This window comes from Episyrphus balteatus, chromosome 3 (genome assembly GCF_945859705.1).
Source record: "Episyrphus balteatus chromosome 3, idEpiBalt1.1, whole genome shotgun sequence".
NCBI lineage: Eukaryota > Metazoa > Arthropoda > Insecta > Diptera > Syrphidae > Episyrphus > Episyrphus balteatus.
In genome coordinates, this window is record NC_079136.1 from 8456995 (window position 1) to 8474468 (window position 17474).

At 32.3% G+C, this 17474-nt stretch overlaps 1 protein-coding gene across 2 annotated transcripts; it reads left to right on the forward strand.

Moving 5' to 3' along the window:
• The first annotated feature begins 1724 nt into the window (after positions 1 to 1724).
• On the forward strand, positions 1725 to 11745 carry LOC129913930 (spastin). Of its 2 annotated transcripts, XM_055992924.1 has the most exons (6): positions 1725 to 2705; positions 5610 to 5780; positions 7061 to 7411; positions 7837 to 8003; positions 9357 to 9612; positions 9674 to 11745. In XM_055992924.1, the coding sequence occupies exons 1-6, from the start codon at positions 2087 to 2089 to the stop codon at positions 10417 to 10419; spliced, it is 2310 nt and encodes a 769-aa protein (XP_055848899.1). In that variant the 5' UTR covers positions 1725 to 2086; the 3' UTR covers positions 10420 to 11745. The 2 variants fall into 2 exon arrangements, with proteins under 2 accessions (XP_055848899.1, XP_055848900.1); XM_055992925.1 differs by lacking the exon at positions 7061 to 7411.
• The last annotated feature ends 5729 nt before the right edge of the window (positions 11746 to 17474 follow it).

The window sequence follows — 17474 nt, forward strand, 5'->3', positions numbered from 1 at the left end:
GAAAAAAATTCCAAACTGACACATCAACGTTCAGATGTGGAATTTTTTTCATACAATTACCCGTACCGCTACCGCATGTACCCTTCGGTGTGGCCAAACCTTAAAGGCTTGGCCACACCGGAGGGTATGAGGTAGCGGTACGGGTAGAGGTAACGGTACTTGTATGAAAAAAATTCCAAACTGACATATCAACGTTCAGATGTGGATTTTTTTTCATACAAATATCGTTACCGCTACCCGTACCTCTACCGCATACCCTCCGGTGTGGCCAAGCCTTAAAGGCTTGACCACACCGAAAGGGTACTTGTATGAAAAAAATTCCAAACTGACACATCAACGTTCAGATGTGGAATTTTTTAATACAAATATCGTTACCGCTACCCGTATCGCTACCGCATACCTTCCAGTGTGGTCAAGCCTTACCGTCTTCAGTGTGAGCACTGTACTTAAAGGAATGGTTATTTTCCTTTTGCAAAATACTAAAAGCCTTTTGCACAAATGTTCAAAGTTGATCCACAGCTAATCCATCGATATCGGCGAATTAAATTCGTGATCCTAGGGTAAACCACGTTGTACAACTGGCCCTTAAAGAATTTAAAATTATTTAATAAATAGAAATGTGATCAAAAAGTGATTTTTTTAGAAACAAAAATTATCCGGAATTTTTGCTCTTTGCGTTCATTTATTTTTTTCTAAAAATTCGACTCTGCTCATATTTTAGAGCGCGATCTGCGTACTAGGCTGGCTTTATAGCCTGGGGTCGAACTACGGCATAATAAAGTTAACGTATTGACGCTTTATGTCTTTATCATTTTCTTCTGATTAAATAGAGAGAGCAATTCAAAACGTTAACGAAAGTATGCCGTAGTTTGACCCCTGTTTTCACTAGAGTCCTAGCCCAAACCCCAGATAAGATAATTTCGCAGATCACCTCATTTCGAATGTGAAACCGCATAGAAAAAAAAATTTGAAATTATAAAGGCTTAACTACATTCACCACTTTTCAAAAAGTGGTGTATGTAGTTAAGCCTTTAAGCCTTAACTACATTGGCTCAAAAAGTGAAAAAGTACAAAAGTGAACATTTTCAAATGCATTTTTGTATAGTTTTTCGGCCCTCAAAATTAAAACAAATGATGCAGAAAGCTTATTTTTTTGTCTAATAAACAATTTGTATACTCTTTTTCACAAAACAATTGCGCTAGCCAGAAAAAAAAATATTTTCACTTTTGTACTTTTTCAAAAAGTGGTGTATGTAGTTAAGCCTTTAACTACATTGGCTCAATAAGTGAAAAAGTACAAAAGTGAAAATTTTCAAACGCATTTTTGTATTGTTTTTTCGTCCAAAAAAACATGTTGTTTACTCTTTTTTAAAAAAAATTGCGCTTGCGAGAAAAAAAATATTTTCACTTTTGTACTTTTTCAAAAAGTGGTGAATGTAGTGTTGTTTTTTTTTTCTATCCGTAATATCAACTTAGTCGCCTATGGCACACATTTACACTCTAGTCAATTTACGCCAAAAAGCTTCACTGCACGGCAAGATCAACTCGTGAATAAAATTTCAATCACCAATTGCAAAATAAAATAATTTTCGTTTAAAAAACCTTTGTGAAACCAGGCATTTCCCATAAGAATCAATAAAATTACCAAAATCAAACAGTTTTCCACCCTTAAATTGCGCCTAGATTTATTACAAAACAAACAGAACTAGAAAACGTCAATAATTTGCAAAAGTAGGGGTCGAAAAACTAGTGGTGGCTGGACGATTCATGTATTGTTTTTCTGTTATTTTGTGTGTGAAAATATAAACAATAAAAATGTTATCAATTTATTTAACTCTTTTCAATTCAATATCTTACATATTTCAATAAAAAACAAAAACAAACATCAATCAATCCAACCCAACGAATCGCTGCGAAAAATAAATTTTCTTCAATTCTTTTCCTCTTCTGATAAATCGAATGACAAGGAAACACTCTTGCTGCTATAAAAACTAGTGGTTGCACAAAAACAAGAAAAAATTGTACCAACAACAAAAAAAAGGGGGTAATTCAATACCACATTTCTTTTCTCTCCTTCTCCATCCGAATGGTGCGAAACAAAAGCATTGCAACTCAATCGTCTTCGGGCAATGCTAGTAGCAGCAATAGCAGCAGCAAATCCCCCATAAAAAATTCAAAAACTCACCGTAAAAGTAGCAGCAATTGTGAATCTAGCAGCGTTGCCGCTGAAATCGATGACAGATCGAGTCGAACCCCCTCCCCGGATGACAGCACAGCAATACAGGGATCCTCTGTGCACAAACAGAATTTGTATGTCGTATCTTTTCCGATTATTTTTCTTTTCAACGTTTTGCGTTCGCTTATCTATCAGCTTTTTTGCATATTTCGATATTTGTACGGGGCTAGTACCCGTGTTATCTATCGGCCGCATAAAAGAGAGTGTAATATTGAAATAGTAGTTGGAACGGAGTTGGAACGTATTCAGGCGAAGCCGATTGCTTCGACTAGCGCAGTTCAATATCCATTTAATAACCATCATAAACATAAACAGCTGGAAATGTCGTCATCGAAGTCAGGTGGTGGCGGTGGATGTGCTCCAACATCGCCCGGTCCTGGGGATCCATTATTGGCCAAACAAAAGCATCATCATCGTCGGGCATTCGAGTATATATCGAAGGCCTTGAAGATCGATGAAGAGAATGAAGGTAAGTAAACTAGTCTAGTTGTAGTGGTTTTGTAGTTCACAATAATATGATTTCGTCACACAAAGAAATTTAATTTAAGGTTTTTTGTTGTTCTGTAAAGTGGTTGTGATTCATTTAATGTAGGGTTTCCATACATGCAGGTTTTTCCGGCAATTTACTCTTTTTTTTTTCTATGTGGGGGACGTTTGGGATAGTTTCTATTAATTGTCCGGGATTGTAATCTTTGAAGGCCTTCAAGTACCTCACTACTTTTATGCTACTCTTAATTCATTGCTTATTCAAAAAACGAGACGTATATATTTTGGTTAATAAACTAATTTGTTTGTATATTCTGTTTCAATATAATCAAAACTCAAAAATTATCGCATGAGCTACTGCTGATTCACTGATCAACACATTCTTTTTTTTTAACTATTTATTTTAAATTAAAAAATTTCTGTAACTTTAAGGCCCAATTTATTCACCCTCCATTAAATATTGGATTTCATCGTTTTAGTTAACAACGCCATTAAAGTATTGACGTAATTAAATACACGCCATTAAATATTCTATTTATTCAGTCTCCTTTAGTTAAATACTTTGTTTTTAATGGAAACTTTAAGTTTAAAACTCCGTTAAAAAAATCCCAGGGAATTTTAATTTATTTTAATAAAAAAATCTGTCAAAAGCTAAATTCTGTCAAGTCAAACAGATATCAATTTTTTTACATTTTAAAAAGGATGAAGAAGCACATACATATGTATATGTTGATATTTTAAAGTGGGATATCCTCCTAAAACGAATTACTACATTATGCACAAGCACATGCATCGGTATAAAACAACCGTTGAATGTAACTTAGAAGAAAAGACAACTGGTTTTGGTATATAAGCGATATTCATCCGAAAATGCAATTCAAGAATCAACTTGATTTTGGCAATAAATTGGACACAAAAGGGACACACAGAAAAAAATCGGCAATAGATTGAACAAAATTTGATCTTTATCACGTCACAATATTTACACAAATGTTAGGCCTATCTTTGAAGAATGTTATCCATACCCATATTTTAATAGACATTTTGATCGGCCCGTTTTCCTTTATTTATTCCTTCCATCATTCGATTGAGTTCTTATAAATTTTTTGGTCAACGACGCGACGTCACTTAAAACCAAGAAAATAGACTTTTACCCATATAAGTTTTTTTTTATAGTTGCTCAGGTCAATTGACAAGCTTTCAAATAACAAATAATAAAATAGTATATAATTTGACATTTAACGCTAACGGAGAGTGAATAAATAGAAATTCTGTTTAAAACCTTCATTAGCTCTAAAAATCCCTCTTAAAAGGTCGAATTTTGTGTTTTAACTAAAACAACTTTTAAATTTAATGCTCAATTAGTTAATGATGCCAAACTTCAAAAAAATCCTTAAAAGAGACTGAATTAAACGAATTTGGTTTTTAATTTTAAAATTCCCTTTTTTAATGGCGATTAAAGTTAAGTGGAGAGTCAATAAATTGGGCCTAAGAGCTACAAAACTAACACTGAAAGAAAACTAAATGGTTCAGCAATCTATAATAGAATGGAATGTAAACATTTTTTTATGTGAGAAGATTTACTTTTCCAGATGTATTAGTAATTTAATAAACCCTTATTGTAAAACACAGTGGCACAAAATTTTAAAAGATTAAATTATTTAAAATTTTGAGCAATAAGTTAAATTTTTCCTAGTTTTGTTCTTTTTATTCCTTATTTGTCCGGGAAACTCCGGGATTTTGCATCTTGATTACTAGTATCGTCAAAATATATCTGGCAACCCTAATTTAATGAATACTGTTCAACATTTATTTGTAGTCTTGTAGGAGTGTGTTTATAATTCTATTGTATGTATATGATCATGTTGGATAACATTTACATCTTTCTAAATTCTAATATGGGATGATTTGTTAAACAATTCATTGACAAACATTTTTCTGAGGAGTAAAGATTTATAAAAATAATGTTATAATTAAAAACCAGTCTACCTAAAGATTTGGCTTTTTATTCTGGTAAATACTGAGTCAACCCTTATATGGATCTCGTTTGCGCAGGCAAACAAACTACATACTTACTTTGGGAGCGACAATAATTGACATTTCAATAGACAACTATCGTTATCATAGGGAAAATAGTGTAGGGGAAGAGAGTATGATAGATCTTAATAGAACCATAACTCATATCTTTTTAGTTTAGTTTTAAAATGATAGTTCTTGTGATTCATTAAACTTTTAGGTGTTTCTGGTTGGTTTGTATAAAATCAAAATTTTAACCAAAACCTGATTATTCATCAAACTTGTCAATAGCTTGGTTAACATAATATTAAGGATAGAAAAGAGAATTTTTGTCAGAAGGGTAAGAGGGAAGAACAATTTATCTTTTTCTTGGTTGAACATGATCGCTCCCAACTGTCTAGAGCTAGACAGAATCAAAGCATTTGACTCAATTTATCATGAAAATCTTCTAGCTAAACTTCTAGATTTTGGTATTTATGGATTTCTCCTGAAATAGATTTCACCCTATCTTTATTAATTTAAGAGTTCCTCAAGGTAGCCATCTTAAAACACTTCTTCTCAACATATTCATAAATCGTATCCTATTTGTTCTTAAAAATGCAACTTTTGAAGTATTAAGGTTTAGAGAAATTACAGATCAGTTCTTATAATAAAATGTGAGCCAAAGCCATTATAATTAATTTAAAAAACAAAAAAAATAATTGTCGTGTTATTATCTTAAAAAATACTTGTTATATGTACATATGTATAATGCCAGATTTTCAGTTAGATATCGGACGTATACGCAATTAAAACTGCGTACTCACTTTTTCCTTTCTCATGTAAATTTTGAAAAAAAAAATGTATGATTGTTCTAATTTTTAATTTTAAGGCCACAAGGAACTTGCCATTGAATTGTACCGCAAAGGGATTAAAGAACTTGAAGATGGTATTGCTGTCGATTGCTGGAGTGGACGTGGTGATGTTTGGGAAAGAGCTCAACGTTTACATGATAAAATGCAGACCAATTTATCAATGGCCAGGGATCGCTTACACTTTTTAGGTAAGAAATATTTAAAAACTAACAAGGAAAATAAATAAATCTAATTGCATTATACTAACAAATCTTTATTGCTTTGAATGGAAAAAAATAACAATGATAAAAATTAGTTAATTACACTATGTAAGATCGTATTCTATTTGCTCGTGGCCCGTTGCACAAAAATGAGTGTGTTGTTATATTATATTTTTTTATTTACTTATGATGATTATTATTTTATCTTTTTTAATTTTATTATAGAACGAAATCCCACATGCAAGATTTATGCTAAAAAACTTTAATGATGCAAGCTTGCAAACACTCCATATAGTTTTCATGTTTTCATTGACATTGAATTCAAACTTCATCCCTTTTATTTAATATTTTGAAATAGTGAAAAGTATTACAAATTTTGTTTTTATGCAAATCCGTAGTTGCTTTTAACTTTACTAATTACAAACTTTAGAGTCTTACCATCAGAATAGGAGTGTTGATCCTTTTAATAGAAAGTTATGAAACTTATGTCTGATTTCTTGACGATTTATAGCTTTTAAAATTTGGTTTAGGGATAATTTAGAACTGAAAAGTATCAGTACATCGTTTAAAATTATGTTTTCATCTATCAAAACCTTTCAATCAGCTGAATGAACATTCTCTCTCTTCCGTCAAATAAATGCTCTTGAATCTTGCTTAATCTCAAATCATGGCAAAAAAACTAATACAACTTCGAAGGGCTACTCTTACAAAGATTTGCTCTTTATGACTTATTATATTTATTTTTAATAAATAAACTAAAATCTAAGCTTAAAAAAAAATTAAAGCTATAAATGTTTTTTTTTAACAGATTAAAAATATTAAAAAAGTTAATAATGGCCTTTTTAGAATCAAACAAAATTTAAGTATTTTTCAGAATTAAAGTATAAATTATAAAGTATAAACATTTTGTTTTGGCAAAAGTAAACCAAAAGCTGTTTACATACTATTACACCATTTTGTTGCACAATAGTGCAAAAGACCTTAAAGAGCTTATAAATATTAAAATGTCCTCCTTCAAAACCTCACATTAGTGGAGTTATTTAAGTTTTCATTTAGTATATATTGTTGTTTCTATTAATTTTTCCATCACTGTACATACGTACGTTTCGACGGAGAATGAATTTGCAAAGAAGCAAATGTTAAATTAAACCTAAATCTTGCTGTGGGATTGAATCATTTATTACGTGTTTGTGTTTGTTTTTAATTTTTATAATTTTGTTATTGTTTTGATTTTGCATATATTTCTTCTATGTAATTCCCCTTGCCAGAACTTAGAAGCGCCGAACTAGAATTAGAACAATTGACGTTACAAGAACAAAATGCCAAAGCTCAACGTCAGAAACAGAAAACATCAGACGCTACACAAAAGCTCAATAAAGTACAAATTGTCCAACCAATGATGACCAATACTTATGAAAATAAGACCACAACCACTAAACACCTTCCCAGTCATATAAAATATAGAGTACAATCTACAAGCTCCCGACTGAACACAGTTGTACCAGCTGTTAGTAGAGTACCAAAGCGATTATCCAATACGCTATCTCCTAGTAATACCTCAAGTGCGCATAGAATAAGCCCAAAAGAACAAACAACGTCAAGCAAAACCATCGATACAGGTAAGCGATAGAGAACAAATTTACGGACAAAAATAACAAAACATCTTATTAAAAAGCCGCAATGAATCCAGTAAAAGAAATCTTAGACTAAAAAAAAAATCGTAGAAGCTCTATTCACCGCCGTAATTTTCTGGCACCGTATTTAAGTCATATAATAATAATACCCAGCGATTTTGTTTGTTTTAATTAAAATTAAATTTTTGTTTCTTGTTAAATTTTTCGTTTGATTCGTGTTAAGAATTTTAAAGTGTGCTTTGTTACAGTTTCTTCAATTGGTAAAGAAAGTCATTATACAAAATTTGTAGGGTGGGCACTGCTAATTTATAATTTACCCACCAAGCTTACAAAAATATCTAGATGTGACTCAGAAATTAACTGTTGAAAATATTGATTTATATTTTTTTTTCTCTATTTTTATAATTTAGCTTCTGGACGTAAACTTACAATTGGCACAAAAAGACCCGGTAATCTGGGCGTTATAAATAAATCTCAAACCTTACCCCGAAACATCGGATCGAAGGCAAATGTAAATGGAACTCGTACACCGTTAAAAACAGCCGCAACTCCACCTGCAGTCCGAAGGCAGTTTAGTGTAAGTATAATTTATGTCTTATTTTTTATTGAAGATCGCTGTTTGGGTTATTAAAATACCCCAGCAATAAATCACGACTGCCGTAAGAGACTTCTCAGAGATAAATCATATCAAGGCAAATAACATCAAGTTAAGCCTAGCAACACACAAAAACATCTTATAGCTTTCCATAAAGTGTGAATCCAAGCTCTTGTGTAAGGCGATTACGGATCGCCGGGCGGGCGCGGTGGTTACTATACTGATCCTGAACAAATTAAAAACTATTGGTTTGAACTAAAAATATGTAACGTAAAGCAATATAAATACTTCCAACAAAAAATTGCCAGAAGGAAGAGACAGTAAGTCATTGTTGAAGATGGGAGTACCTTTTACAAGAAATATCTAAATAAATATGAATGTTTTGAATGCCTCTGATGACGGACAAAGTAACTGCTATGCGTAGTTCCAAACATATGGTATCAGGTGAATACAGAGTGTCATAAGAAGTTTTTCATAAACGCCACAGAAAGCTTCTTCGAAAAACTAGCAACTATTAAGTCGGTGAAGCTCCTAAAAGCTTTCTTAAAAATTATTTTTCCTCATTCAAAAAAGGGTGACGTAAGTGATTCTAGTAATTATCGAGGTAAATCATATATCAAAACCAAAACGAAAGTCTTTACCGGAGTCATTCTTGACCAACTCTCAAACTGGCCCCAGCGTAATGAATTTTTCAGCCAGTACCAAGCAGGCTATTTATGATATTTTTTCTCTAACTTGCATTGTCAGATGTTATTTAGACAACGTAAAGAAGTTGTACGCATTTTTTATAAGCTACCTTAGAATGTCCTCAAAAATGCTCTTTTCTTATATGACATCCCATCGACTCTTCCCAGAGGAATAACTTTTGCTGGTGTATGTATGCAGACGATATTGTCATTCTAGCGGAATCGCCTAACAGTTAATACCAATAAAAGTATTGGTGTTTCGAAATGGAATTGGTAGATACGCCAGGCAAGAGAGATGAAGCTGGGGTAATATCGCTCTGGATTTGGTAAAGGAGTATAAGTACCTTGCAGTTATAATTACCCCAAGCTTTTGTCCCTGTCCCTGGCCCCTGTTTTCAGTAGGGCTTAACAGTCGGCATAATAATTTTCGGTTTAAGAAGATGATTTTGTTCATTTTGTTAATTGATAACCTTTAATAAAATTGTATTCAATCAGAAGAGCCTCAAATTTTCAATACACTTCAAATGTTCTGTGTACTTCCTAGAACAGTTTCCATGGTATTACACCGCTGTGTTAGTCTTATATACCCCTTCCGTTAAAAAATGTTCTCTTTTGGGTCCAAACAACCTAAAGAAATTTTCATTTACAGACTTCAGGACGAAATACTCCACCTCAGCGATCAAGAACACCGATTGGCTGTGGCCCCAGTAATGGAGGCAGTGGTGCTTCCACCCCAATGGTCAGCGTTAAGGGTGTTGAACCCAAGTTAGTACAAATAATAATGGACGAAATTGTAGAAGGCGGGGCAAAAGTTGAATGGTCTGACATAGCTGGCCAAGAGGTGGCTAAGCAAGCTTTGCAAGAAATGGTAATTTTACCATCTGTTCGCCCGGAACTTTTTACAGGTAAACTCTCATCATCCATCGTTTTATTCTTCTAGTTCTAAAACTGTAATTTTGTTTGTAGGTTTACGTGCTCCAGCTAAAGGATTACTTCTCTTTGGTCCACCTGGAAATGGAAAAACCCTTTTGGCACGTGCTGTTGCCACCGAATGCAGTGCAACATTTTTAAATATCTCTGCAGCCTCTCTTACCAGCAAGTATGTGGGTGATGGTGAAAAACTTGTTCGAGCACTATTTGCCGTTGCACGTGAAATGCAACCATCAATTATATTCATTGACGAAGTCGACTCATTGCTCTCAGAACGTAGCTCCAACGAGCACGAAGCATCACGACGTTTAAAAACCGAATTCCTTGTTGAATTCGACGGACTGCCCGGAAATCCAGAAGGTGATCGTATAGTAGTTCTTGCTGCCACTAATCGGCCTCAAGAACTAGACGAAGCTGCACTTCGTCGCTTCACCAAGAGAGTTTATGTCTCACTTCCCGATTCGGAAACTAGAGAACTTTTGCTCAAGCGGCTTTTAGAGAAGCAAGGCAGTCCGTTGGGACCAGATTCACTCCGACGACTCTCAGCTATGACCGAGGGATATTCTGGTTCTGATTTGACTGCTTTAGCTAAAGATGCTGCCTTGGAACCAATTCGAGAGCTCAATGTTGAACAAGTAAAACTCTTAGACATAAGCGCAGTGCGTAGTATTACAGAGAATGATTTTTGCAATTCATTAAAGCGCATTCGTCGCTCAGTAGCCCCACAGAGTCTTGTGCTTTATGAAAAATGGTCACAGGAATATGGAGACATAACTATTTAAATAATTAATATTAGTTGTTCCTTTTGTTTAAACTTTTTGATATTTCATAAAATAATTTAAGTTTTTTTCTATCACTTTTTGTACCCGTTAGTTTTTGTTTAAACTATTATTATAATTAATTAGTGTTTATGCATCCACTACCAACAAAATGCCTTTCACTAGCCTATCAAGGCAGTTGTTGTTGTTGAAACAACTTTTTTCTATTTATAAAAAAAAAATTAATTGGTATCTCTATACATAGTTTTAATTTAAAAAATCAATGTAAATGCATTTAATTTAACAAAAACAAATCACTATAAACAAAAAAAAAACAATGGTCGGAGAGGCAACCTTCGAATTACTTAGCTTATTAAGTTAGAAGTTAAAATTGGTGTCAAATAAAAAATAAGTTTATACTGAAAATGAAAAAAATAGACCAACCACTTTTTAAAATGGGAACTTTTATGTGGCAACCCTATTTTAAAGACAAATTTATCATAAATTAAATGCTGTTATATCTTCTTTGTAGATTGGTTAAATTTTTAAAATTCAAATCAAAAGCCTAAATAGTGAAAAAAATTAATAAAATATAAGAAATGTAAGCTTACAAATATGGCAACCCAATTCAAATGAAAAAAAAATCTTCTTTCTACAAAAGAGTAAAATTTTGTATACCTTACAAGGCCACCTTTAAAATACAGAAAAGTATTCGGCAACTCTACGCAAATGCACACAAAATACTATTTTATCATCCAAAGTGTATGATTTTTGATAGAGTTAAATGCTTAGACATAATCAAGATTTTAGATGCGACCCTCTTGTACCTTAAACATTTCGGGCGCTACCTCTAAAATATGGACAAGTACTTGGCAACCCTACGCAAATGCTAGAAAACACTAAAAACATTTTTTCCGTGTTTAAGTAGGGTTGCCGAGAACCTTTTCGTATTTTAAAGGTGGTACCTGACATTTATATGATAGAAGAGAGTGACAGCAAAAGTTTGGTTTATTGGGTGTTTAGTTTAGAAGCTATTTTTGTAGCGTTTTTTTTTTCATTTGAGTAAGGCTGCCATATTTTCTTACATCTCAAAAATTTCTTATATTACTAAGCTACAAAGATATGACAGTATTAGTTATGTGACATATTATTTTTCCTTTAAAATAGGGTTTTCACTTCCCATTTAAAAATGGCAACCCTATTCAGTATTAACTTATCTTTAATTTGATACCAATTTTAACTTCTAACCTTATAAATTAAATAAATCGATGGTCGCTGCTTGGACTACAAAAAAAAAAAGAAAACGCTTTCACACATAAACAAATTTCAAGTTTTATATACCACTCTCACTACACACACAATATCGTATATTTTTAGTACTTTTGTATCGACATGTATACACAAAAACACACAAACAAAATTTTTCAAAAATATAAAGAACAAAAAGTCCAAAAGGCCATGGCAAATTTTGGGAGTGGAAGTATAACCAAAATTTGAGTATGCGGTTTTATAGCTTTCACCGTCCTGATAACGAATTAAGAAGTATGCCAGATTTTTTTGGAAAGTGGTTTTTAATTACCATTTCTGTTCACTTTTTTTGAGAGTTTTTTAATCCAAATAGAAAAGTTTATAAAACATCCGCTGAACAGCTTATATTTTTATATGTATATATTTTTGAAGAGTTTTTAATTTAAATATAAAACCCTCCAAAACATTGTCGACTAAACGGCTTTTTGAGTTTTTAATTGAAACAGAAAAGTTTCCAATACATAGCCATTTAAAAGCTTGCATATTTATATTTTTTGGAGAGTTTTTAGTTAAAAAAGAAAGCTCTCCAAAACATAGCCGCTTTTTGGAGAGTTTTTAATCCAAACAGAAAAGTTTCCAAAACATCCGCTTGCACAGCTTATATATTAATATATATTTTTGGAGAGTTTTTAATTTAAATATAAAGCTCTCCAAAACAGCCGCTTAGACGACTTATACCTTGAAATCTAATGACCGTATCGTCACAATTGAGGGAAAAGGACAAATTAAAGCTGCCAGACTTATGAGTTCGTAATCAGGACGCATAAAGCTATAAAACAGCTTACTAACATTTTGGTTATACCTCCACTCCCAAAATTTGCTGTGGGATCTCGGTGTAAAACAAAAAAAAACAAATTTTCAACATTACTCTATTTATTAATATAATATTCGTTAATATTTCTTATCTGAGTTAGTTCGTTGTTGCTATATATTATTATTATTAATTGAAGAAAACTTAATATCTTTAAACAAAATAAATTGCTAGAATTTACGTTAATTTTTATTGCAATTTAAATAGAAATACATACATAAATTTGTTTACTTAATGAATGGGTGTGGTAGTATTTTTATTAGTGAAGCGGATATAAGAAAGTTTTTTGAATTTTTGAAAAAAAGCGATTTTTATTTGTATTTAGAACAAAAACAAAACAACAATAAAGAAATTGAGAAAAGAAAATTGGAAAAAAATCGCCATAATCATGTACAAAGAGTGAACTTAAACTAGAAAGTAGCTGATTGAAAACAAAAAAAGGGATGAAAAATAATTTTATATATACACTTCGCGTCACTTGAATAGAAACAACATTTTTTCTTAAGAAAATAGCGATTGGCGCTTTGGTGAGGTAACTTAGTAGATTTTTGGTTTTGCATTTTCAAAGAGGAACTTTTAACAAACAATGTTGTAAAAACAAAAAACCCAAAACAGAAACCGTATGGCTTCTAGTTGCGTTTTTTCGCATTACCTCACAAAAAACAGTGTTTTTTTTTTGCGTCACTTGAATAGAAACAAGCTCTTAAATTAGATAAAAATGATGAAAAATCATGGAAAACACTAATTATAGTAAGGCAATATTAAGCTTTGACATTATTTGCACATTATAACCAATTATGAGCTACGAGCTACCAATAGGCATCACAGAAAATGCATAAATAGAACTTAACATTGAAAATGCACTTCTACTGTACACAATCGTGGACCTAATTGGAGAAAGTGATAAAAGTGTTTGGTAACTTCTTACAAATTAAGAAAATGACATTTTCTACAATTTAAGGATTGAATAAGTGAAATAAACTTTCGTTTTTATCCGGAATGCATCTGTTTTGTTTTTATTGCGTTGTTTTTTCTTAAACTATCCTTGTGCAATCTCTAAGACGGTTGTTCTTCCACGTTCCTAAACCTGCCAAGAGCTTCTACCATTATTTCTTTGTAAAAGTTAGCATCTGTTTTTGAAGCGTGAAGCTTCAATTTTGCTATTGCGCATCATAAAAACAAAGCGTATTACTATAACACATTTTAGTGCCCTTTATTGGCGATGCGATAAAGGTTATTCTTTTATAAACCAATGAAATAGGGCTAATATTAACGTGGTCCATCTGAGTTGGTATGTTTTCCTTTAAAAAACCACTCTTTACCTCACTACTTTTCAGTTCGAATGCGACTATAAAATAGTTAACTTTTTTTGTAATCTTAGTAGAACTTAAAATGTTGTTATTTTGCATTTTGAGGCTTTTTTAATGTTGTGCACCTTTTATAACTTCCAGGATGGAACAAACCAACACGTTTCCATCGCACTAACACCACGTTTTTGACCGATTTTAGGGGCAAAGTGAAGAAAATTGCAGCTAGTTTTTAAGTTATTTTTTTCTCTGCTCGTGACTAGGGTCTCACCTGTCTTATTTTTTGATTTGATCACTAGTTTACGATATTTTAAAAATTATCTCATCCAAATTTGGCAAATTTTCCAATATCTTTCTCGATTTTGCATGGTGCAGGTGCATTTCCAATGTAAGCTGCAATTTATGCATTTTCTGTGGTGCCTATTGGTAGCTCGTAGCCCATAATTGGTTATAATGTGCAAATAATGTCAAAGCTTAATATTGCTTTACTATAATTAGTGTTTTCCATGATTTTTCATCATTTTTATCTAATTTAAGAGCTTGTTTCTATTCAAGTGACGCAAAAAAAAAACACTGTTTTTTGTGAGGTAATGCGAAAAAACGCAACTAGAAGCCATACGGTTTCTGTTTTGGGTTTTTTGTTTTTACAACATTGTTTGTTAAAAGTTCCTCTTTGAAAATGCAAAACCAAAAATCTACTAAGTTACCTCACCAAAGCGCCAATCGCTATTTTCTTAAGAAAAAATGTTGTTTCTATTCAAGTGACGCGAAGTGTAGTAGTACTATATACAACATACATATATTTATATTGCAATACTCAAACAAAAAAAAAAATGCTATATAGAATTAAAAAAAAAAAATTAATAATAAAAAGTATTAATACGCTTCGAAGCAAGAATAAATATATAAATTTGTACTCGTTAGACGTATGTGTGCGTGTGAGTTAATTCATATAATATTTTAAAGCCATGTATTCCATCCTCCATTTATATATAATAATATATATATTTAGAAATAAATAAAATAGTCAAATAAATTAGTGTTTTTTTATATATAATTTAATTGAAACGCTTCATGTTCACTTTGTATCATCATTAGTGGTTTTCTTCTTATCATCAAATCTATAGAAGCATTACATTTAGAGACGTAGACAAAAAAAAAAAAACACTCATTTGTAGTATTTCATAAAATGCAACGAAAATATCATCATCTGTGTTTTTTCTATGCTTTTCATAAACTTACGGTATGTTGTCGGTAGAACTAGCAACTTTCAGTTTTTGTAGATACTGTTGGTTTTTACATATTTAATTTGTGGTTGTGAAGCGTGTTGTGCTGGAACGGATGCGTTTAAAAGATAGGATAATTTTATGGTTTACAAAAAAAAAACAACATTTGAAAACGCTGTTAATAGATTTACTCAAAAACGAGTAGTGCCGCAGGGAAAATAAGCACTTCCCACTTAAGAAACTCGCACACTAGTAAACTATACGGTAGCGGTGCAAAGCAACAGGTGCACAAACTGGTGACGGTTTACCAGAACTGGTTTCGTTACATGTTTAGCAAGAAAACAAAAAAAAATTTTTTTAAATATTGCTCATCCGCCACAGTGACCCCATAAAACTAAACTTTGAAAGTCTCAGATTGGCAAATGAAAAATGGCACAACACATTCTCCAGGTCTTGATTTTTGATAAGATGGAGTTCGACTGGTTATGTTGGTCGATTTGTAATACCAATACAATTGAGCTGAATCATTCTAATGGGGACTTTTCACGAGTCGATTTTTGCCGTGCGGCGAAGCTTTTCGACTCGTGTGACAATAAGTCGCAGGCGACTAAAGTGACAAACCCTATAGAAAAATCCTAGTCCACCGACATATCGTGCGGCTAAGATTGACTCGTGAAAAGTCGGCATAAGGTATCCGAATATGACTTATGTATGTCATTTGCCTTATTTTTTTCTGTCTATATGATTACAAGCATTATTGAAAATAAGACCAATCTATTATTTTCGACCAGCTACGGAGAAAGTTTTTGTCTGAAAATCATTGTTAATATATACGACGATAATGAGTCAAGCCCATTTTTGCTTCAATCCGTTGTTTTGTGATCAAACTACTTAGTGCTTCATACATATTTCTCACTTATAAATGGATTGGTGGAAACGATATACAAACTGTGCAATACAATACTTGGTAATGGGCAACTCTCAAAAAAATCTTTCCAAGTTAGGAAATTTTATTGGAAAATTAGGCAAGAAAAATTTCCCTAACATACTCGTCTATCTAAATTAAATTTTATTACCGTTCGGAAACTGACTTGAATAAAAATCTAATCCCAATTGTTTCCCTGAACGTGCCCATTGCCTGAACCCTTTTTTGCAATGCAGAACTGCCGCATACTTACAGCAGTTTTTCTGTTCATAAATGCGTTGAGTAAATATCGTCGGCACAACGCCAAAACCGCGAATCTGCATTTTCACTTTAATGCGTCATTTTACTTGTTATCGGTCTCTGTATTCACTGCGTCGTCCCCAATCTTCTATCTGTTGCATAGAAGCCTAAACTATCAATTTTCGTTGCACGACTTCCCATAAGATTGCATGACTTTTCAAAACATGAAGCCGTTTTTCTCATAAATACAATTGTGCAGATTCGTGCTTTTGGGTTTGTGCCCGAGATATTTTTCGCATTTCAGGTGCAAAAATGTTGTAATTATGAACTCATAGGTTTTATTGCGTAATACGAAACAAGCGGAAAGAAAGGATATTGGAGACAAGGATAGTCACGACAAAGTGCGATTATGTAAAACGAGAAACTCGTTAGGCCAAAGTAACCGAAAATAAAAAACGACGTGGAAAGCGATTTTTAATGGGCCCTATCGTGAATCTCCCAGGGAATTTTGTTTCCCACGGAATATTTTATTCCCAAGGAATTTTTTTTCCTATCGTGATCCCGAGAAAAAAATTACCAACATTTAAAAAAAAAATTTTTTTCGGAAATCAACTTCGAATTGTGGTCAGTGTTCTAAAAGGGGTCTTATTAGAAAAAAATTAATTTAAGTTAAAATTTCCTATATTCCATGGACAATAAAACTAAATATCCCGAACAAATTTCCCCTAGTATGTATTGAATTGTTATAACTTTTAAAAGATTGGACGATTAAAAGAAGCATTTTGCGTTTCTTTAACAGAATATGTGCGCAAATTTCACCTGAAAGCTTAATTTTTGCTATTAATGAGATCAATACGTACGGGAAAATGTCAAAATTTAATCTCAGATAAAAGAAACAAAATAAATTAATTCTTTTATGTTACTTACATGATTTCTCCTTTTGCAAATAGGTTTCACATTACAGTCATCTATATTTTATTTTATTTAAAGATCCGAACAAGAACAAAATTCCTCCTCCTGACAACACTGTTTTGACAATAATGTTTCTTGTTGTTTTGGAAGAATTTAGTTTTGAAATTGATTGCTTTAAATTGAATTTTAAATAATTTATAATTTAAATACTTAAAATGCATAGTTTGGCATTTATTTCACTGGCGGAGGAGGCGGAAGAAATGAAAAAAAAAAAACAAAATAAAATCAATAGAGTCTTAAGGGATAATTCAAACCCCTTGGAATTACCACAGGAATTGTAAGTAAATTTC

What these genes read in the sequence shown, in the direction of transcription:
- LOC129913930 (XM_055992924.1), top strand. Translation starts at nt 2,087, where the DNA reads ATGGTGCGAAACAAAAGCATTGCAACTCAATCGTCTTCGGGCAATGCT. An exon ending in GATCGATGAAGAGAATGAAG is followed by an intron (nt 2,706 to 5,609) that starts GTAAGTAAACTA and finishes TTTAATTTTAAG; the next exon opens with GCCACAAGGAACTTGCCATT. An exon ending in GGATCGCTTACACTTTTTAG is followed by an intron (nt 5,781 to 7,060) that starts GTAAGAAATATT and finishes TCCCCTTGCCAG; the next exon opens with AACTTAGAAGCGCCGAACTA.